The 23,723-nt window shown below is 34.1% G+C and overlaps 1 protein-coding gene across 18 annotated transcripts in view; it reads right to left on the minus strand.

The window, feature by feature from the left end:
- Positions 1-23,723, minus strand: part of kidins220a (kinase D-interacting substrate 220a) — a 147,858-nt gene that overhangs the window by 121,622 nt on the left and 2,513 nt on the right. For 12 of the 18 annotated variants that reach the window (XR_015513607.1, XR_015513604.1, XR_015513603.1 and 9 more), the window contains exons 2-7: positions 15,258-15,408; positions 10,858-10,956; positions 6,290-6,388; positions 4,949-5,047; positions 2,069-2,167; positions 861-959 (exon numbers count right to left, since the gene is read on the minus strand). Coding sequence is in view for 9 of the 18 variants with exons in the window: in XM_087290792.1 (XP_087146918.1) it covers positions 861-959; positions 2,069-2,167; positions 4,949-5,047; positions 6,290-6,388; positions 10,858-10,956; positions 15,258-15,389 (627 nt within the window). In the remaining 9 variants the exon portion in view is untranslated. Of the gene's footprint in view, positions 1-860; positions 960-2,068; positions 2,168-4,948; positions 5,048-6,289; positions 6,389-10,857; positions 10,957-15,257; positions 15,534-22,270; positions 22,361-23,723 lie in introns of those variants that run through there. The other 6 variants (XR_015513609.1, XM_087290793.1, XM_087290791.1 and 3 more) reach the window with 2 other exon arrangements.

Below are 23,723 nucleotides of genomic sequence, written 5' to 3' on the forward strand. Positions count from 1 at the left end.
CAGGGACATATTATGGACACATATAACATTATTTCCACACAGTTCTTTTCGCAACACCAAATAAATACCACAAAACAACTTAACCGGGTTTATGATTTGTAATTGAATAAGTTTAAGTCTATCTTTCTTCTTTAGGGCAACTTTTCTGACATTGGCAGGTTTTATTTATATTGTGCTCATTTTATGTTTGGCAAATAATTAAGGCAGATGATGCATGTATTACAATGAGGCTGGGTTTGATAGAAGGCTGTACAAATTTTATGTTACCTGACCTAAGCAATTCAATATGCCAATATATTATTATGACATGTTAAAAGAAAACAGGTATGCTTAAGAAATTACAGTTTTATTCATTTATTTTATTTTATATTTATTTTTTTGGTGAAAAATCCTTGTGGTAACATCACAGAGGGGCTATGTCTTTGTATGTCCAAAACGTCACATTCTAAAACCTTTTGATTCAATATTTCTCACTGGTGGGATGATCTTTTCATTCCCAAGATTACTTGCCACTTCACTCTGCACTGTGCCTGTGTTAGGTCTTGTATTGGACATGGTTATTTTGTTTGTTTGATTTTTGCAGAGCCTGGTTGGTGATTAGTGAGTGGATTTGGATCATGATCTCAGGTCACTATCATGTATACGCTATTCACCACTGACTTCCACTTATACTGACTTTATTTATAAACTGTATCCTCTGTTTCTCTATGTTATTTGCTTATAAATAATTTATCTTTATAATTTACCCAGTCTGCATTGTCTCTCTTATGTTGCAGTTTTGAGCTGGTTTTGGCAGTCTGTTTTTGTACAACCATTTAAATTTGACTAAAAATAAGTTAAAAACAAAAAGAAGCACATACCGCTCCTTCCTGGTCCACATTGGCGCCATTCTCCAGCAGGTGCATCACACAGTCATAATGGCCTTTCCTGGAGGCCCAAATCAGTGGTGTGGTGCCATACTGACAAAAACAATGACAAACTACTATTAAACAAATTCACAGGTTAGAACAGTAAGCATAAGTAAGTAAAGAGTCTATTTATAAATTCAAGATGAGCCATTTAGAAAACCAACCATTATCTGAATTCTGTAATTATTATCATCCGTTTATATCTCCATTTATCTGTTTATCGAGTCCTGATCCTTGATTGACAGATCAGCAAAGGAGCTACACTACTTGGTATAATAGCTGTGAATTTCCATGATAATAATTCATAAACTAAATGAGTATTATTTGTCATATAATAGAAGAACAAATAATTTTAAGTGATGAATTACAGTGATTTTAATAAAATTAGCAACTCTATTTTCTTGTTGCTTTTCCATTTATGTTGCAGTTGAATATATAATTTGATAAATTATTAGTATATATATTTTTTTATTTATTTTGATTATATAAATAAATATAAAGATTATATTTTCCATTCCATTTGGGTAAGTTTTTTTGTTTGTTTGTTTTGTTGTTAAAAGACAGATCCATTTACAGTAATATTCAAATAACTATCACAATTTAAATGACAATTTAAATAAATTATTTATTTATAAATTATTATAATTTAAATTCACTGTACAACTATTACATTCAAAAAAAGTAACTTGTGCTGGCAAGCCTAATCTCTTAATATGTTGCATAATATGCTGTTTGATGTGGGACAATTTTTTTTATATATTTAAATATATAATTAAAATAATAATATTTATTATTATATCTTTTTTTAAAAAGTGTTCCCTTTTGAGGAAACATAAATTAATTTTCTGGATTCTTTTGTAAACATTTTTTTTTTTTTAAACAGCACTTATTTAAAGTTTAAATGATCAAATGTATATTACATTGTGCATCATTATACAGTAAATGTCTTTAATGTCACATTTGATCAATGTAATGTGTCCTTGTGCAGTATCATTACAGTATGTTTTTTGCTTTCAAACTTTTGCTCCAAAGAGTACTGTGGACTCTATTTTGGTTTCATGTTGAAACAGTTGACTCTTGTTTTTGTAAGTTAAGCATCAGTGTGTATGAATGCAGTGAAAGCTCAAGTCAGCGTTTTCTGAGATGGAGTGATAAGGCACCTTGTCAGAGCAGTTGACTTTGGCTTCATGCTGAAGCAGCAGCTGAACAATCTCTGCATGGCCTCGTCCTGCCGCCCATATGATGGGGTAAACACTGTACTACTGGCACACACAAAAACAATCACACACCACAGAAAACATCCAAACCTAGAGAAGAAAACTCAAAGAAAGACATTGTTTGTAAGGCAAGACACTGCAGTCAAAAACCCATACAGTATACGGTATTTGTTTTTTGATTGTTGTTTTCTTGATTTCTGCCTTTTTGTCTTACCATGAAGTGCTTAATGAAATCACCCAAAATACACTTTCAAGTGTCTCACTTACTGCACTTCATCAATTTGTGCTAGCAGATTTCAATGATACTACATATTTTTAAAGGCTGTTTCTAACTTAACAGTTTTATTTATATCTACGGTGCTCAGCATATTTGAGAACACTACACACAAATCTCTCTTTTCAATTTATATTATAATAGGGAGCTCTACAATATTATATTTTTGCATATACATTAGATTAGTCAGTACTGAAGCCAAATCTGGAGCTTATCTAACAGAATAACTTACAATAACGGTCCAAAAACTAGTACACCCAAATGTATATGTTAGAGAAAAATATTAAATACAAATTTTAAAAAAGAGGAAAAATCAAGAGAAGCAAAATAAAATTGAAACATTTTGTTAAAATTTTGCAGGTTATTTTTATTTTTATGTTTTGAATATTTACAATCTTAAATTTAAATGTATTCCCCTTCAATTTCTAAATATGTTTGGTGACTAAAATATATATTTTTAATTAATTTATCTGTTAATAAGTCTGTTTTGTTTAAATGCACCGCAATACATTGCCTATATTCACTGAGAAATGGATACAAATATTCATTTTCAAAATAGGGTGTACTCAGTTATTCTGAGCTGTGCATACTCTGAAGAATTTTACAAAGAAATAGGTTCACACATAATATTCCCTGATGAAATACGATTTCTAAAATTTTATTCTACAAAAAAAACCTGTAAAATGTTTTTTTTTTTTTTGTCTCTTCACAGTAGTGATAAAACAAGACTCCCAAAATGTAATCCTGACTTCACTTATATATTTTGTTGATAGAGATATATTCCTATAATATATGCAAATTCAAACATAGCATTTTAGAAAACTTGTAAGACAAAAAGAAAGCAATCTTTATTACTTAATGTAATTAATCAGTATTTTAAAGTATGTCAAAGTATAACGTTAAAGTGACAGTTTACCAAAAACACATTACAATAATGTCATCATTTACTTTCATTTTACTTGATTAAAACAATTTGCATTTCTTTCTTCTATTAAACACAAATTAAGAAAATTTGAAAAAATGTTGATGGCTGGCATCAAAATTGACTTCCATGTTTTTTTTTTTCCTATCATGGAAGTTGACCTTCTGGTTCCCAGCAACCAGCATTCTTCAAACATAACATAAGAAAGAAACTTGTAAAGGTTTAAAACCCCATGAGGGCAAGCAAATGAGGTGTTTTTCATTTTTTACACTATTTACCTGGGTAGGGTTGCACCAGCTGTTCTTTCTTAAACTGTAACGTAAAGTTTATACTAGGGGTTTAGAAACTACTAGCTAGTTTGTACTTAAATTTGTTCTTGCTTCAGTTGCACCACTTGTTCTTAATGCAAATAGTAGTTATTAGGTCATAAGCTCTCCGTAAAATCAAAAGCATAGTCACATTGAATGATGTAATATTAAATAAAAAGCATTTAAATTGCTTTATTGCCTCATTGAAACTGCTTTAAAATTCTGCAACTACTGCACCTCCTGTATATATATATATATATATATATATATATATATATATATATATATATATATATATACACACACACACACACATACACAACAGTTCTGTCTGGTTCTCAAATCTGATTGGCTGATAGCTGTGCGATATTCTGCGATATTCTCGGCCTGCGGCACTGGTGCCTCCCACCAGTGCCGATATACAGCCATATCGCATTGCTACGAGTGTGATATTGCGTTTATACAACAGTTTGACGAAATAATTGTGTATATAAAAACAAAATCAGTCTCAAAAACCCTTTTGTATGAGGAACTACTTTCTTCCGGATTCAAATCATGAGCTGACAGTTAAACAGCTGAGCAAGCATCTTTTAAACTTTAGATCTGTAGTGTCTGCTTTTTTCTGGCTGTATGTGGGCGGTGTAATACACAAAGGGTGAAGAGGCTTTACGGGTGCTGATAATACTTAAATATATCACGGCTATCAGCCAATCAGATTTAAGAACCAGACAGAACTGTTATACATAACTGTACTATGAAAATGAAACAACAAATTACATTTTTATAGTGCATTACATTACAGTCAGTAACTGTAACGAATGACGCACATGCCTACATTGTGAAGTTATCAGATGAAATATCCTACACAAGAAACAGAGAAGAGTTGGGAGAAGAACTCAAGTTGTGAAGAATTTCTCATTTTAATACACAAAATTAGATACAATAAACACAAAGCACTTATTGAGAAAAAACTAAACTCTTCTTTCACAAACTGAAAAAATGTGAGATCTGGGAGGAAAATAAGGCTGTTAGTAGAGGGAGATCATTCATTATCATCTCGAGCTCCTCGATGTAAAATAATCTCTTTTCCACCGTTACACGTGAGGGGATGCTGCCGTAAATATTTAGTTAAAACGTAACGTCACGTTTAAACTAAGTTCAGTGGTGCAACACAAAAATCTTTAGTAGCGTGTAGTGTCGCTTTAAGTCACAACTAGGCTATGTTTTAACTTGCGCACTGCTGGTGCAACCGGCTCCTGCAGTGTCTTGCTTTAATATACAATACATGTTTGAAAGCATCAGGTAAAGGCTCTGCAAACCTGTCCGGTGATGTTAGGGTTTGCTCCCTTCTCCAGCAGTAGACCTGCCACCTCCACACGGCCCTTATAAGCGGCCCACATGAGCGCACTCCAGCCCCCCTTAACACAAACATACCAAGGTCATTATATTACCACGTGATGGTCCTTAATAATAATCTCTCAGTCACAGGACTTTGTGGAAAAACACATTTTCTCTGAGTCAGGGAGTGACTCAAACTATCGGCTGTCTCTTATCTTCCTTATTTGTTATTATAAGCTTTAGCTGCCAACCAGACAGCATTTATGGGCAACAGAGACGCACTTCAACACTCCATTTTGCATTTAAATGTGCCTATGATGAACAAAAATGCTGTCTAGATAGGCAGCTCATGCCATCAGAAAGTAAACTTGACCACAGCATGATAGTTTATATACAGGACTGCACAGAACTGCTGATCTTAAACACAGAGTATCACATATCATATATTCCAGTAAGGTAGGAATTAAAGGAATCCAGATGGGGCGGTTCAGTGTACACACAGTTTCTATGGCTTTGAATGTTAAAAAGCAAAGAACTGTGTGATGAAAAAACAAACAACAGAACAAATAAATACATGTAGATAAATAAAATGAATATAGTTAAATAAAACTGAAATAAACAATAAGTTAAATAAGCTAATACATAATTAGTGTAAAACATTTTGGTGAAAAAAAATGAATACATGCTGTTTTAGTTTAACCTACATCTTTTCCTCATCACAACTTGTTACAGAAACAAACAAACAGCTTATAAACAATGTCACATAGCATTACTGTATATTCACCGCAGGTAAGTCATTCAGCGTCTGAAGCTTAGATAAACTCCACACACTCTCAGAAATAAAGAAACTAAATTTGTCACTGGGGAGGTTCTTTTATTAAAAAACAAATACTTTTGTACCATACAGGACATTATTATCCTTAGGGTACACTTTTGTAATATTAAGGTTCAATTTTGTACCTTTAAGGTACACATTTGTACACTTTTTAAGTATTAATATGTACATTTAACGATTTGGTAGGAACAAAAATGTACCTTTTGAAAAGGTGCCGCCCCAGTGACAGGTTTTGTACCTTTATTTCTGAGAGTGAGAATAAATGTTTGCATAATTTTTGCCTTTATTTATTCAACAAAAAAAATAAAAAAAAAACATCTTAATATTTAAAATAAGCCAAACTTTACTTAAAGATTTCAATGGATCAAAAAAGAGGTCCGTAAGGTTTTTTTGGGGGGGTTGTTAGAAATTTGACATCACTGACAATGAGATGCTCAAAAACAGCTGTTGATTTTAGTGTAGCCAGCTGCTTTAATCTGTATCTTACCATGTCTCGATGCTCCACATTGGCATTGTTCTCCAGGAGTTCCTTCACCACGTCAGTGTGTCCCTCTTTAGCAGCTGAAATCAGTGCAGTCCAGCAATCCTAATACAAGTGCAAAAAAGATTTAATTACATGTACATCGTCATCATCTCAGGAAGAGCTAAAGATTTCATGTATGTGGAGCTTCAGATCTTACCAGCTGGTCATACCAGGTGGTCATAGCGAAGTTTTCTTGGACTGTTACTACAAAGGTTTTATACTGTACTGTACATCTGCTAATGCGAGAAGCTCTAAAGTGTTTGTGCCTGTAAACGGCATCAGCTAGTCATTTACAAAATGACAGTACAAGCTACCAGTTATTATATTCAACGGCCCACCCACATATATGAAATCATACATCTCGGTGAAGAACTGAAGTCTAGCAAAGCAGACACAAACAATCAACACTACAATCAACACATTATATTTGTTTTTTTTTTGTTATAATAAAGTAATAGATATAAAAGAAACATTATATACATGTATGTAAACAATATTATAAGTGCTCCTGTGATATTTTTTTTTTTACTAAAAATAGTTTTTCAAATATTTCCCAAAATAATTAATGGAGGGAGGACATTTGACAGGAGGGCTAATCATTTTGCCTGTTGGGCAAAAATGTATTGCAATTAATCACATCCAAAAAAATATTAGTTTTGACATAGTTTAAGCATGTGCACTGTGTATATTTATTATGTATATATATACATCCGCATGTATACATACAGTGCATCCTGAAAGTTTTCAAAGCGCTTTACTTTTTTCACATTTTTTATGTTACAGGTTTATTCCAAAATTAATTAAATTCATTTATTTCCTCAAAATTGTCCATAAAAATATCCCATAATGTCAACGTGAAAAATATTTTTTGAAATTGTCGCAAATTTATTGAAAATAAAAAACCTGAAAAATCACATGTACATAAGCATTCACAACCTTTGACATGAAGCTTTAAATTAAGCTCAGGCACATTCTGTTTTCACTGATCATTCTTGAGATGTTTTAGCAGCTTAACTGGAGTTCACCTGTGGTAAATTCAGCTGAATGGACATGATTTGAAAAGGCATACACCTGTACATATAATATCCCAGGGTTGACAGTGCATGTCAAAGCACAAACCAAGCATGAAGACAAAGGAATTGTCTGTAGACCTCCAAGACAGGATTGTATCGGCACAAGGCTAAGGAAGGTTACAGAAAAATTTCTGCTGCTCTGAAAGCTCCAATGAGCACAGTGGCCTCCTTCATCCGTAAGTGGAAGATGTTTGGAACCACCAGGGGCCTCATGTATCAACACTGCGTACGCACAAAAACTTTGCGTACGCCAGGTTTCACGCTCAGAATCGCTCACGTTTGGATTTACTAACAATGAACTGAACGTGGGAATGTGCGCAGGTTCACGGCAGCTTTCTGGCAGGCGTACGCACATTTTTTGTGCGTGTCTGTTTTATTTCCATTGGCAACTCCTAGAGGCAGTTGTGTTAAATTCTTCTCTACAAAGTGTCTGAGCCTTGCAATGGCAGCTGTATGAGACGGGTTCATATAGTAGGTATGTAAGATTTCCATACCATACAGTTGACCAGCTAAACATTAAAGCACAATTTGCAGCGGTCGCCTGTTTTCCCAATGTAATCTGAGCGATCTACCGCACGAACATTGCTATAAAGACACTATCTGAAGATGAATTTGCATGCGTGAATCAGAAACATTTCCATTCAATAAATGTGCAAACAAAATATGATGCACAAACTTATTGATGATTCCTACTTGTCTTTCTCTTGATAAATAGTGGGCAAAATCTGATATGTAGCGGGGAAAAAAAGAAAGAATTTATTAGACGCTGGATTCGAGCCGAGTTTATGCTCGAACATGTCAGTACATAATCACATGCTTCTTATGAGGTGCGCCACTGAGACTGCTAAGGGTACTGCAACATTTTTCAGTTATAAACCACACTATTTCTTTTTTAAATGCACTCAGTGCAATGTTCAGACCCAACTGTGTTAACCGTATCAGCTAAACTCTCCCACTCAATTTTTTTCTTTTGTTGTTAATTCCGGAGAACAAACTTGCAAATAACACCGCTTTTCTCCGGTCTACCTCCGAAAGCAGCACTTCCAATTCACATTCTGTTCAAAGTTTCTCTTTTTGTTTGATTTTGCCGTTGCTTTTTCGTTGGGTTTTTTCATTAGCATAGTCATTAGCATATTCATACGGGGGAGGAGGCAGGGAGGGGTTTTGTGCTCGTGCATGTTGCGCTCAGTTTCACGTTCATTCAGATGTACAAAAGAATATGCGTGAAATTCGGGGTACGCACTGTTTCATACATCTGAATTTTTTTCTGCGTACGCACATTTACAGCTTTGTGCGTACGCAATGTTTTAGTAAGATTTCCACGCAAGTCTTCGTACATGAGGCCCCAGGACTCTTCCTAAAGCTGGCCAGCCATCTAAGCTGAGTGATCTGGGTAGAAGGGCCTTAGTCAGGGTTTTATAACTCGATGAGAGATTAATAACCTGATGGTCACTCTATCTAAGCAACAGCATTCTTCTGTGGAGAAAGAAGAACCTTACAGAAGGACAACCATCTGTGCAGCAATCCACCAACTAGGCCTGTATGGTAGAGTGGCCAGACGGAAACCTGTAATTTGCCAAAAGGCATCTGAAGGACTCTCAGACCATAAGAAATAAAATTTTCTGGTCTGATGAGACTAGACTTGAACTTAAATGCCATTTAGAGAAAGCCAGGCACTGCTTGTTACCAGGCTAATATTATCCATACAGTAAAGCATGGTGGTGGCATTATCAAGCTGTGGGGATGTTTTTTAGCAGCAGGAACTGGAAGACTAGTCAGGACAAAGGGAAAGATGAATGCAGCAATGTACAGAGACATCCTAAATGAAAACCTCAGAGTGCTCTTGAACTCAGACAGTTCATCTTCCAGCAGGACAATGACCCAAAGCACACCGTCAAAATATCAATGGAGTGGCTTCAAAACAACTCGGTAAATGTCCTTGAGTGGCCCAGCCAGAGCCCAGACCTAAATCCTAATCTGGAGAGATCTGAAAATGGTTGTACACAGTTGCTTCCCATCCAGCCTGATAGAGCTCGAGAGGTACTGCAAAGAGGAATTGGCAAAAAAATCCCAAAGACAGGTGTGCCAAGCTTGTGGCATCATATTCAAAAAAAGACTTGAGGCTGTAATTGCTGCCAAAGGTGCATCAACAAAGTATTGAGCAAAGACTGTGAATACTTATGTACATGAGGTCTTTCAGGTTTTTTATTTTTAATAAACTTGCAACAATTTGAAAAAAAAATCTTTTTTTCACATTCTCATTATGGGGTATTGTGTGTAGAATTAAGGAAATAAATTAATTTAATCCATTTTAGAATAAGGCTGTCACATAAGAAAATGTGGAAAAAGTGAACTGTATATTTGATAAAAAAAAACAAACAAATATATATATATATATATATATATATATATATATATATATATATATATATATATATATATATATATATATATATATATATATATATATATATATATATATACATATACATATACATACATGCATACATGCATACATGCATACATACATACATACATACATACATACACACACACACACACAGACACACACAGATTTATATACACAAATATACTGTATATGCACATGTAGATACAAACATGTATACAACTCAACAGTTTTTACGGTGTATACAAAAACTCAAAAAAATTTACACAGAATGCTGTTTATATTAAAAAGACATAACAGAAGTCTACTCAGTGAAACAAATCTCATTACACTCAATAATAGCCAATACTTTTAGAACAGCTCTAAATCTTTCCATATAAAGCCTGATGACACTGGAGGAAACCTGAAAAAGGACTAAAGAGCACGTTTTTATTTCTGGAACATGTCAATGTTCTTCTCTTTCCTCTGGTATGACACAAGTATTACAAGAAGGTGATTGCCACATGTCCCTGCGCTCGAGTTTGAGCAGAATAAGAGTCTGTACATGTTTTTGTGACATACTGTATCAGGACAAAAACCTGTATAATGACATAGGTATGACACAGGTACTACAAGAAGGTGGTGAACATTGCTGATGTCCTTATTTCTCAAAAAGCTTATAAGACACACAGACTTTTATAAATCACACATTTATTTTAGAAAGTAACTGTACAGTTTCCAATGAGTGTTGGGTTTAGGGGTAGGGTGGGATTAGAGCAATATTAAATACAGTTTGTACAGTATAAAAACAAACAATGGAAACCTTTGTAATGTCCCCACAATTCACAAAAACAAATGTGATTGACTGTCTTTATGTGAAACAATTTTAATGTTTACACTAGATTTTTCTAGAATTTTGACAAACTCTTAGGCAAAAGAGTCCAGCAAAATTGAAGTGACACTCACAATCCTGCTCGAAAAACAATGTGCAAGTTTATGGTTTAGCCCATGATATCTCATGTTGTGTCTCTCGGCTGCCTGTGTTTTGAGATGAAAAGTGAAACACAACTTACAATGTCATCCAGATGGATGTTTGCTCCTCTCCGGATGAGCTCCTGCACAATCTCTAGACTGCCCTGCTCTGACGCCAGCATGAGAGCAGTCTGGCCATTCTGCAGCACAACACAAACACGTAATGAGGACTTTAATCTGATGATGTTTATGGATCAAATGTGTGCCATGCTGTCAGTAAATGAGGTTCGGCTCATTAGATTTAGCTCAATCCCTGGTGAGTATAAATACAGTAAACGGGAAATATATTTACAGCAAATACACTGTTTCCGCAGTTTAACCATTCCAGTTACACTTTTTGTGATAATGGTGTGAAGGAACCAATTTTGAAAACTGAAAGGCTTGCCTGTCACAATTATCATTATATCGACTTATCTACTCAATACATGGACTTGACCCTAATAAATTTTGTGATCAGTATTTATTGTTCATAATGTCTACATGGTGTCAGTGAATACAGGAAAGTCTTTTACAAGCAATACTTACTAAAAGAGGAGGAAAAATTAATTTTCACACTGGTTTGGAAGGTGTGCTCTATTTCAAAGCTGCAATCCACTTGCAGAAAATGACAGTTCACTAACCATTTAAAAGGCATTTTACAATGACATTTACATGTGTTTTTGGTCCTATTGTGTACTAAAGTGTTTATGCCTATCTACAGTATATGCTGTTGTATGATCATTATATAAACGCGGACATAAATTAGTATTGAAATGACAATGATATCAATTATTGCATTAATTTCTATGACTATATCCAGCACAGCTAAAATGATTTAATGTGACAGGCCTATGTGCACTGTTTAAACATGGATTAAGTTTTCCACTCTGAACAGCAAAGCAATTTATAGCCTTCAATTGTTTTAAAGCACTGATTTCTACCAACAAATAAGAAATGTAAAAGGTTTATATAACAATTCTGAAAATAATTTAAAGTATTGTGGAGCGCCTATGATAAAAATATTGTGCATATTTTTAGCATAAAACATTTTATTATATATGTAATCATGAAACCCCTGTCTTTCAGTTCAAATCTACCTCTTAAATGCTTTGAAACATACAACCTAAGTGAAGGTAGGGAGTAAGGGTTGAACGACATTAGATTTTAGGAATTTGTAATTAATTTGCAGAAAATATACAGTTGAAGTCAGAATTATTAGTCGCCTTTTGATATATATATTTTTTTCTTTTATAAATATTTGCCAAATGAAGTTTAACAGAGCAAGGAAATTTTCATTAAACATTTTTAAAAATTTTAAAAACCCTTTTAAGGTCAAAATTATTAGCCCCTTTAAGCTATATTTTTTATCGATAGTCTACAGAACAAACAATCGTTATACAATGACTTTCCTAATTACGCAGCTTTCAGACGCTCCAGTGTCCATGGAAGTTATTTTGTAAACTGGTGACGATTATTACCAATCACAGTCATATCTTTTGAACCTGTGAACACAATGGCCAATCTGAAAGTGTTCACTTAGCAGCACTCAAAATGACGCGGGAAATGCTGCTATTGTCATATTTCTTAAATTTCAGTGCAGACGCGAGGAAGTAGGCACTTTTGACAAAACTGCCATCAGTTAAGTTTTACTGGAATTTGAAAAAGTCATCACAAGCCACTGAAAATTTCTGTTGTACCCTTCCTGTGGTACAGTATATCCAGGTTGTTGTTGTTGTTGTTGTTGTTGTTGTTGTTGTTTTACATGTTTTCAAAGCCACAATAGTGCAGTGGCTTATTTATATCCAAAGAAAAGAAAGATATCCAAAGACGCCTTTTTAGGTTGCTAAGAAATCTGTGCTTTTTAAACTAATGAACATAGCAAAAGTCAATGATTAATTTAATTATTTAGCCTGACATGTAGTTTATATATATATATATATATATATATATATATATATATATATATATATATATATATATATATATATATATATATATATATATATATATATATTTAAGAGTTCACACTCAGGTAATGCTCGAATATGATAGCAGGTTTGGCATGCTGTCACGGGAGAAAACCCTGAGTTCGGAGACAGAAGAGCCCTAGGTTCCTGCCTAGTCAATGAGCATTAGGAGGGATATGAGATCAGGTATTTCTCGAGAGCCCCCTAGTTAGTTTTTTGCCTATACTTTGGTTAATATGCTGGTTCTAATTGATTCAGTGTGTATTTGTGCTTGTGACTGTTATTACAATTCGCTTAGGTACATGTTTTTAGACTGTGCCTCCCGTTGCAAGGCAATTCATAGTATTGAGAAGGAGGGAGAAGAGAAGGATAGAGAGGGGGGAATGAAGTTTAGGTAAAATATTTATAGTAGTTTTGGAATGATCTGATAGGCCAGCTAATGATTAACGATAAGGGTCAGTTGTAGTCGATCATATCACTTGGTTCTCTCGAAATTAGTTTGTGAAATTGGTGAAAAAAATTGTTGTTTTTAACCCAGATGGTTAAAAAGAACATATTTTAGAAAGAGAAATCACAGTACCGTGATATTTTTATCTAGGATTATCATACCATCAGAATTTTATTCTTGTCCATGCCTAGACCTATCATGAATGCCTATAACTACAGTGTGATCTCACAACCTGAACAAATAATTCAGAAGCAGTGAGTTCTAGGATAAGAAACCATAGTCTCACAAATAATAGTTAAACACTGACGCATCATCAATGTACTCGCAGTGCTATGCTATACCCATCACCACCGGTTACACAGCCACATATACTGTAGATTTTAAATCCAGAAGATTAAATTAGTGGGGGAAACCTCAAAATGTTTCAGTTGTTCCCTACAATTAAAGCTAACAGATGCTGATGTTGTCTTAAGTGATGTTTAATACACATAATTATGATAAAATCACAGCAAATTGAATCTGTCTTGTAATCTTTTAAAACCTCTACTGGTTTCTTCTGTTAAACAAAAAAGAAGATATTTTGAAGAATGATGGTTGCTGGCACTCAATGACTTCCATAATACTATGAAAAAAGTACTATGGAAAAAATAATATGGAAGTCAATGGGTGTCAGCAACCAGCACTTCTCAACATGTTTTATATTGTCAGAGAAAAGAAGCTCAAATTGGGTGAGTAAATGATCATTTATGGGTGAAATCCCTTAAAATAACCATTTGTATTGCTTGAAGGAAAAACCTTCTATACAGTACTACTTTTGTTCAAATTGCTTGTGTTTTTTATTGATATGGGGTATTTACTACAGTATGTAATGAATAATCAATGAGAAAATAATGAGTGGTTTTGAACACAGCATGTATAAATCAATTCAATAATGTCTCCACAGCTTTAGTGGCTAAGGTGTCTAGCTCAGCACAAAAGAAACAACAATTTGAAGTGTATAGTTATTAAAACTCGGCTCAGTTTGGATGACTGACAGGCGCGTGATGCGTGAGGCCAGCAAACACAACGTATAGCAGTTTCACTTTACTTCAGGACGCATTAATATCGCTCTGTAGGTTTATTAGGGAGACACTCATAAATATTCCAGGCAAATCTAATAAATGCTGGAGACATACTCGTTGCATAAACACACTAAATCGCACTTCAGCTGCAATTATTTGAGAGCGCACAAGATTTGCGCGCTCTTGAAGTGGCTTATATTTAAGGGACCGTGCAAAAAGTTTTGTGCATGAGCAGAGGAAATCGGCACGCAAGCACAGAGATCCGCATGCTGTAGTGTAAGCTATTATATAAATGCGATCTCGACTTCTAATACTGCCCTCACAACATTTGTCATTGAAATAACGCCACATGTAGATCTGTTTAAAAAAAAGGCCTGCCGCCACAGCTGGAAAAAAATCCTTGAGGGAACACTGCACTGGATTCATTAGGTATAGGTTTGAGGTCAAATATAATGTTGGTGTTATTCTATAAAGGTCAGATAACATTTCTTCCATATTTCAGAGTCTTTTTCTTTAAATTGATCAACATAACAAAGGTAATCATTTAGTGATTAACACATAGTGATTGAACTGACAATCAGTGTTATTCCCCAAAGCATTGACTTCCAACTCTCCTAAAGCTAAAACATTGGTTTTGTGTTGTCCAAAACACAAAAACTTAAGCGAAAAAGCAAAGACGGGACAGAATTTTTTTGTGAGTGTGTGTGCTATTTTAAGCAAAACAAAAGCTCCAAATGACAACATTATTTAAAGAAATTGGAATAAATGCCATCAGTAGTTTGCAGAATTAAACAGAAATTACATTATACCAAAAGACATTGCTACAAAACTGTAAATCAAGAGAAACTTAACATCTTTTACATATTATTTACATACTATTTATACAGTGTTACATCAAATCCTGAAAACAAATCAATGCATGGAATGAACAACCTTCATATTTTAAACAACACATAATGATATAAATAATACTAAGAATTACTCACTTCGCTCCTGGTGTCCACCTCTCGGTATTTATCCAGATGAGCTTTGATGGCAGAAAGGTTTTCCTCCTCCACGTAGCTGAAGAGACTCTGGGTGCTCAGAGAATTCATCTTCAGAGATGTGCTGGAGTCCATGGTTGCGCTAGAGACTCCGCTGGAGAACGTGGAGGAAAGCAGAAGAGAGACATCATTAAAGGAAACTCTCCGCTGTTCAGCCATTGTAAACAACGGGCTTCTTGTCTTGAAGCAGAGTGACAGATGTGGAATAACAAGACTGACAGTAACAAGCCCGGTCTTGTGGGATTGCATAAACCATTTGAGTTAATGATGAACCGCATGTTAACTCAACAGACAGTAGGAGAATACCTTATCAGTATCGATTAGGATAAAGCCCGCATGATGTGAAGTTAAAAGCCTCTAATGCTGTCATGTGCAATAAATGCTAGAAAGATATTCTGTGCTGATTATCAATGCAACTGTACAAAAAAATAATAATTAAAATGGCTTTTTCCAGAGTTTATCCTAAGTTGTTATTCAGAAAAACAAAGACTGTAGTTCAATCCTCTTAATGGTCCTTAAAGGAACACTATTGTTTTTTTTTTTGTTTGTTTTTTTTTTTGTTTTTTTTTTTGGTATTTATTTGGCAAATAGGCAAATAGTTTTAAAAACCCCACTAAAATTAAAGTTTGTTGTCATATCAGCCTAGAAAACAGCAACTTTTTTTCTGTTGGTCTTAGGAGAAAAATAGGTAAATTATTCAAACTATTTTTTTTTTTTTTGTTTAATGTCTATGGTCTAATCTGATTCAATTATTTATGCTAAGCTAAGCTAAAAGTTATCCTACAACACCAGTGGATTGGCTAAATCTTTGGTAAAATGGTAAAACTCAGTCTTTTAATTCTAGGGGCAGGCCCGGATTGGCTAATCGGGAGCACACGACAGCCACACTATTTTTATTTATTGTTTTGTCGCAGCTCCGTTCTTTTTATTTATTTCTTGCAGCCCCGTAAGCAAATTGCAGCCTGCAGGTTAATGATGATGTAACTATTATTCCACCCCAAACAGCGGCACCTTAGTGAATATTAATTAATAATAATAATTATTACACCTGCTCAATGAAAATCTGATGATTCACTACATTAAAAAAATTTAACATCATTTGATCAGAAATCTAAAAAGGGGAGAAAAAGAGTAGCCATCAATAGCAGCAGATAACAATTCAATACTTATTTTTTATCCCGGACTCATCACCTTAACACTGTCTTCTTGGTCTAGTGGTTAGCACGATCTGAGTTCGAATCTCACCAGGATAATTTTTTTTTTTTCATTTTTAGTGTTAAGACATGTTACATATGTAGGGGTACATATTTATTTTTTTGTGTGTGTGACGACCATTACAAAGGACTGGATATCTATAAAGAATGAATGTTCTCATATTTATGAAAAACATTAGAAGTTCTAAAGCAGCTGTGTCCTTGAAAAAGACGTGTTAGTGTCATTAGAAACTGAATTGGAAATAACGTTATTTTAATACAGTCAGTCGTCGACTGAGGTGGGCCGGTCCAAAGCTTGAAACTCCAGAGCAAAAAAGAGTCCCACTCCGGCCCTGTCTAGGGGAGTTGTAAAATGAGCCAAAACAATTAAAAAGTAGAGGGTTCTTGGTCCAAAGCTAATAAACTTTGGCCTCAGAAATGTTGTAAAACTCAATAAAACGCTTCATATCAGCGGTGCCCAAACTCTGATCTGGAGAGCTGGTGTCCTACATATTTTAGTTTCAGCCCCAATTAAACAAGCCTGAACCAGCCAATCAAGCTCTTTCTAGGTATACTAGAAACATCCAGAAAGGTGTGTTGAAGTAAGTTGGAGCTAAACTGTGCAGGACACCAGCCCTCCAGGGCCGAGATTGGACACCAATGCTTTAATATGAAAGAATTTATTATTACTCATCAATTGTCAGTGTTGTAAAAGGACAGAAAAAGCCACATATTGAATTGTATCACGTGAGCTAGTTTAAAAATATAAATCTAAAAGCACAAGCTAAGATAGAGGAACAATGACTACGTTTACATGGTCACCAATAAATCAATTTTAATGCAATTAAGACAATACTTTATTTAAGAGTTAACCATGTAAACAGCAATTTTTGATTAATTTATTCAGATTAAGGTCATAATCGAACTAAACAGAAAACGTTAATCATTAATCGTAATTAAGACAGGTGGAGTATGCCGATTTTAGTTGCATTATTGATTTGCAGTGCAGACATGTCAACACCTTAATTGAATTATTACCATCATGTAGGACTTTTCGCCACAGTTTTCGACTGGATAGTCCACAAACACACACACACACACGGCTGTTTGACACTCTTTGCATCTACCCAGTCGGTGCAGACCACAGACACTTGCATCGTGAAATGCAGAGATTTTTTTTCTTCCATTTAGCATGCGGTGTGAACTTACATTAAAACAACACTTCCAGCAGTTCATAGTTGCTTCCAATATCTCGTTTGTCAGAGAGGGCGTGTAGGAAAGGTTCGTGAATGAAAGTGAAAGTGCCAAACTGCAGTTAAAGTTGACAAATTAAAAATGAAACACGTGATATTACATGAAACTCTGGTGGAAATGCTAATAGCGCGATGACACAATGACGTTAATCGAATTATGTTCTAAAACGGGATCATGAAAGTAACACACAAAAAGCAACTCATGTAAACACCTTAGTCTTATTATTCCCTTAATTAGATCAAAGCGAATAATTCGATTACCGATTTCCATGTAAACGTAGTCAATGAGGTATACATTTAATTACTTCTATGTATTTGAATACTTTAATATCCGGGCAACGCAGTGGTGCAGTAGGTAGTGCTGTCGCCTCACAAAAAAAAAGCAAGAAGGTCGCTGGTTCGAGCCTCAGCTGGGTCAGTTGGCATATCTGTGTGGAGATTGCATGTTCTCCCCATGTTTTTGTGGGTTTCCTCCCGGTGCTCCGGTTTTCCCCACAAGTCCAAAGACATGCGGTACAGGTGAATTATGTTAGCTAAAATTGTCTGTATGTGTGTGAATCAGTGTGTATGGTGTTTCCCAGTGATGGGTTGCAGCTGAAAGGGCATCCGCTGCGTAAAACATGTGCTGGATAAGTTGGCGGTTCCTTCCTCAGTGGTGACCCCAGATTAATACAGGGACTAAGCCGAAAAGAAAATGAATAAATTACTTTAATATCCATACAATATTTTCATTTTAACTGACAAAACTGAAAGTGATGTGGGTCATGGGGTTTCAGAGTCAACTCATCCAGAGCTTCTTTTATATGCTTTTTCATAAATAAGAAAACTATAAAAAGAGATGAAAGCCAGGATATTTTAAAATTCAATGTGCATATTTACTGAGAAATCCACATTGTTGCAAAAGGCAAAAAGTCAAACTTTACTTTAATTTTTACATATTTGTAGGTCTGTTATTAGACAGACTTTATAGCATTATATGCTAATTGTGACCATTTGAAAATGGGTAAAAGCACTACTTGCTGAAAATGCTAAATAATAAATTCAGTTTGAAATGATTAAACACTGATGTTGACAAATCGATAAAGCCTATTGGTCGGAAGGATACAATGGAATAGTATAAATAAAGTAATAATACATTAAAAAATTACAATTAAAGAGAATTTTGGGATTGTCATTTTTAATGGAATCCTTTAATGTGTAAATATATATATTTTTTAATATGCGTGAAAAAAAATTCTATTTAAACTACTATTACATTGCATGACATTCATTGGGTGTCTTCTGTAAATAAATGCATGATTGATATTGTCATTGCTCATGCTGATTGAATGAATGAACGAACGAATGAACAAATGAAAGAACGAAAGAATGAATGAACGGACGATAAACGAACGATGAACGAACGAATCAATAAAATTGTTTTATGCTTTTTTTAATGCTTGGATATGTAAATTTAACCCTTACATTTTAAACATTCAACTGGTGTCAAAAGCTCTTTCAATTGTTATTTTAAATCAGTTTTTCTTAAGTTCACATTAGTATAGCTTATTATTATTAACTATCAATAATCACCCATGTTTAACAATGAGACACTTTTTATCTGGACTTAAAACAGATTTAATTTAAACCCTTACTAAAAGTGGGTGTTACCAAAAAACTGATGATACTTGGCTTCATATGGTGCTATATAAAGCAAACACATGCTATACTTTAAGTTTTGCAATGTACACATAAACACTATAATGAAGCTTCCAAACAAAGTAAACGAGGCCAAAATGCTAGTACTTTTTTCCTCCAGAGTCATTCTGCCAACTCAGCAACCCATGAAAGATGGAAACTGGCCACCAAACATTGCTTCCAGCTGACAACATGCCAAGCTCCATCATAATAGGTTAAAACAACCAGTGGAGTCTCAATGCCCAAAATCCACTCAGTTACAGAAGAAATGAAGAGATCAGATGCAAAAACCTTTAAGTTAACATTCTAATGCGTCACTATAAAGAAACCACATTCTATATTTCTGAATATTTCTATTTACTTTATATATACAGTACATATTCTACATGCACTTTTTAATTGAGACAGATCCACGTAACTGTTCAGCCAGCCCAATCTCATGAGGAAATATTTTAAGTCTGATTTAAAAAAAAAAAAAAAAAACATCCTAATGTGTCACTATATAAAGCAACCACATTATACATTTCTATATTTTCTTATATATATTCTATGCACTTAAATTGCAACAGGTCTAACTGTTAAGCTGTTAAGCCAGCCCAATCTCACAAGGAAATGTAAATATTTTATGTATTGTAAAAAAGTAGATACTTCATATAAATTTATATGATTTCACAAACATGTAACTTTTTTTAAAAGAGGTGTGCCCCCAAACCACACCGCTAAACCTACCCCTTATTAAAGGATGAGCTAAAAACGACTTATCCAGCACGTTTTACACAGCGGATGCCCTTTCAGCTGCAACCCATTACTGGGAAACACTCAAACACTCCCATTCACACACATACACTACGGACAATTTGGCTCACCCAATTTACCTATAGCGCATGTCTTTGGACTTGTGGGGGAAACCAGAGCAACAGGAGGAAACCCACGCCAACATGGGGAGAACATGCAAACTCCACACATAAATGCCAACTGACCTAGCCGAGGCTCGAACCAGCGACCTTCTTGCTGTGAGGCAATCATGCTTCCCACTGAGCCACCGTGTCGCTCTATATTTCTATACGTTATACATACATATTAATTGGGACAGATCTAACTGTTATGTCAGCCCAATCTCACAAGAAATCGGAATAAATAATATATGAATAAATGTGTATTGCAAAAAATCTGAAAGAAAAAAAAAATCATCCAATTAAAAAAAAAAAACATCCCAACACATGACTATATAAAGCAACCACATTCTATATTTCTATTTATTTCTATTTACTTTATATATACAGTATATATTCTATATACACTTTTTAATTGAGACAGATCTACATAACTGTTAAGTCAGCCCAATTTCATGAGGAAACATAAATATTTTATGCATTGTAAAAACCTGATAAAACAATGCTGATTTAAAAAGAAAATATCCTAATGAGTCACTATATAAAGCAAACACATTTTAAATTTCTATATATTTATATTTGCTTATATTCTATATACACTTTAATTGTGACAGATCCAACTGTTAAGCCAGCCCAAACTCACAAGAAAATATAAATATTTTATGCAGTGTAAAAGATCAGATCAAATAAATCCTGATGGGGGTGTCACGATTTTGATTTTAAATCGAAATTGATCGAAATTCATTCTCAATTTCGATTATCGAATCAAAAAATGGAATCTTTGATGCTGCCACGCCCCATGTCACGTCAGCTTGGCTTGTCATGTGGTTCCTATTGGTTGTGCACCTTTGTTACCGACGCCATTATAACGACACAGACCACTCTGCCTATTCACAAGTCCCGCGGAAAAAGTGAATGACAGGTTGTAATTATGTGTGTAACTTATCTTTATTTATTTACAGTGATTTTGTTTAATTTTTCTTTTTTAAATCAAAAATCGAATTGAACCGTGACTTAAGAATCGAAAATGTAATCGAATCGAGGATTTGGAGGATCGTGACACCCTTAATATATATATATATATATGTGTGTATATATATATATATATATATATATATATATATATATATATATATATATATATATATATATATATATATATATATATATATATATATATATATATATATATATATATATATTTATATTCTATACACTTTAATTGCAACAGGTGTAACTGTTAAGCCAGCCCAATCTCACAAGAAAATGTAAATATTTTATGTATTGTAAAAAAAGTGGCTACTTCGTATATATATTTATATTTCACAAACATGCATCTTAAAAAAAGAAGGCGTGCCCCCAAACCACACCCCTAAACCTACCCCTCATTAAAAGATGAGCATTATTATATAATGTACAAATGAGATTGTACAAGTGAATATGAATTAGCCATCAAATCAAAAAGTGTTGATTACCCTAAACTATAATATGAACTCTAATAAAGCTTCCAAACCATCAAAAAGTCATTTTGCCAGCTAATCATCCCATCAAAAAACAGAAACTGGCCAGCAAAAGTCACTTCCAGCTGCCAATAAAACACTCAATTACAGAAGAAACGGTCTTAAAGGGTATTTAAAGATGACAGATCCACTAAAGCAAGACATCCACTTCCTTTGTTCATCTCTGATCTTCCGACACACCCTTGAAAGCATCCCATCTGCTCTCCAGAGACATCACACAATGGAGACAGCCAATCACAGCAAGACCCTCAGCCAAATATCGACTAAGCAAAGCTTCACCCCCTCATCTCTTCAGCCCCAACACGCACACACACACACATACACACACACAAAGCCTGAAGATCGCTATCAGATGAAGCTTCCATTCACAATAACTTCATTCTTCACACTCAAAGACAGTCTGTGAATAAACTGACTCACCTTAAGCCAAAAGCTCCTCTGAGTTGAGTTTAAAAAACCTTCTCTCTTAGCCCTGTTGATACTCCACTCACGCTGTCACTCAGACTGTGTACTAACAAGCCGGACGGGGCTCTGCATGTCACTCCAGGCACTCATGAATAATGCAAGAGGGTGTTTGACGCCCCACCTTTTTTTGGAGAGAGATGCCCAATGCACTCATGTGCTGTCAATTGTACTACGGAAAGAGCTTAACTCATGAATATTAATGAAGTCTAATGGTACAAGGACTGTTTCCTAAAGGGTCCGGTCTACTAATGAGACACGCCTTTTGCTTATGAGCGAGTTTTAGTATATGGACTTATTGAAGAGATTATTATTAGCACTATTTTAATAAAAAAAAAATGTAGTGCTTGCTAAAGATTTATCACAATTATGTTTTTTTTTTAAATGTTGTTTTTGCATAAACAATGGGTATGTGTGTGTGTAAAATATATACAGTTGAAATCAGAATTATTAGCCCCCTTTTGAATTTTTTTTTCTTTGTTAAATATTTCCCAAATTATGTTTAACAGAGCAAGGAAATTTTCACAGTATGTCTGATAATATTTTTTCTTTTGTGGAAAAAGTCTTATTTGTTTTATTTTAGCTAGAATAAAAGCAGTTTTAATTTTTTTCTAACAAATAAAAATTTTTCTGAATTTTTAGCTTCTTTAAGCTATATATTTTTTTCAATAGTCTACAGAAGAAACCATCATTATACAATAATTACCCTAACCTGGCTAGTTTACCTAATTAACCTAGTTAAGCCTTTAAATGTCACTTTATGCTGCATAGAAGTGTCTTAAAATTTGTGTGTGTGTGTGTGTGCGTGTGTGTGTGTGTGTGTGTGTGTGTGTGTGTGTGTGTGTGTGTGTGTGTATATGTATAGATATATATATATATATAGTAAAATAATAGACAAATCTCGTAAAATATTATATACTGTCATCATGAAAAAGATAAAATAACTCAGTTATTAGAAATTAGTTTTTAAAACTATTTTGTTTAGAAATGTGTTGATAAAAATCTCTCCTTTAAACAGAAATTGGGGATAAAATAAACAGGGGGTCTAATAATTCTGACTTCTGTATTTATTCATCCATGTAACAGGTGCAGATACATAAAAACAAAACTATACAAAACTTTTTATTAGATAGATAGATATTTAAATGTATATGTAATTTGTATTACAAGCATATATATTTTATATCCAAATATAAATAAACTTGTTGACAGTAATATGCATGCGTGTGTTAATATATACATAATATAAATACACTACACACACATATTGTGTCAAAACAAACTTTTGTTTTGCATAATTTTTCATAATCATAATTTTAATCACAAAAAAACTATATTTAATTTGTGTAATTATAATTATACATTTCTGTGTGTGTGTGTGTGTGTGTGTGTGTGTGTGTGTGTGTGTGTG

Source organism: Danio rerio, chromosome 17 (assembly GCF_052040795.2).
Source record: "Danio rerio strain M-AB ecotype USA chromosome 17, GRCz13ab, whole genome shotgun sequence".
Classification (NCBI taxonomy): domain Eukaryota; kingdom Metazoa; phylum Chordata; class Actinopteri; order Cypriniformes; family Danionidae; genus Danio; species Danio rerio.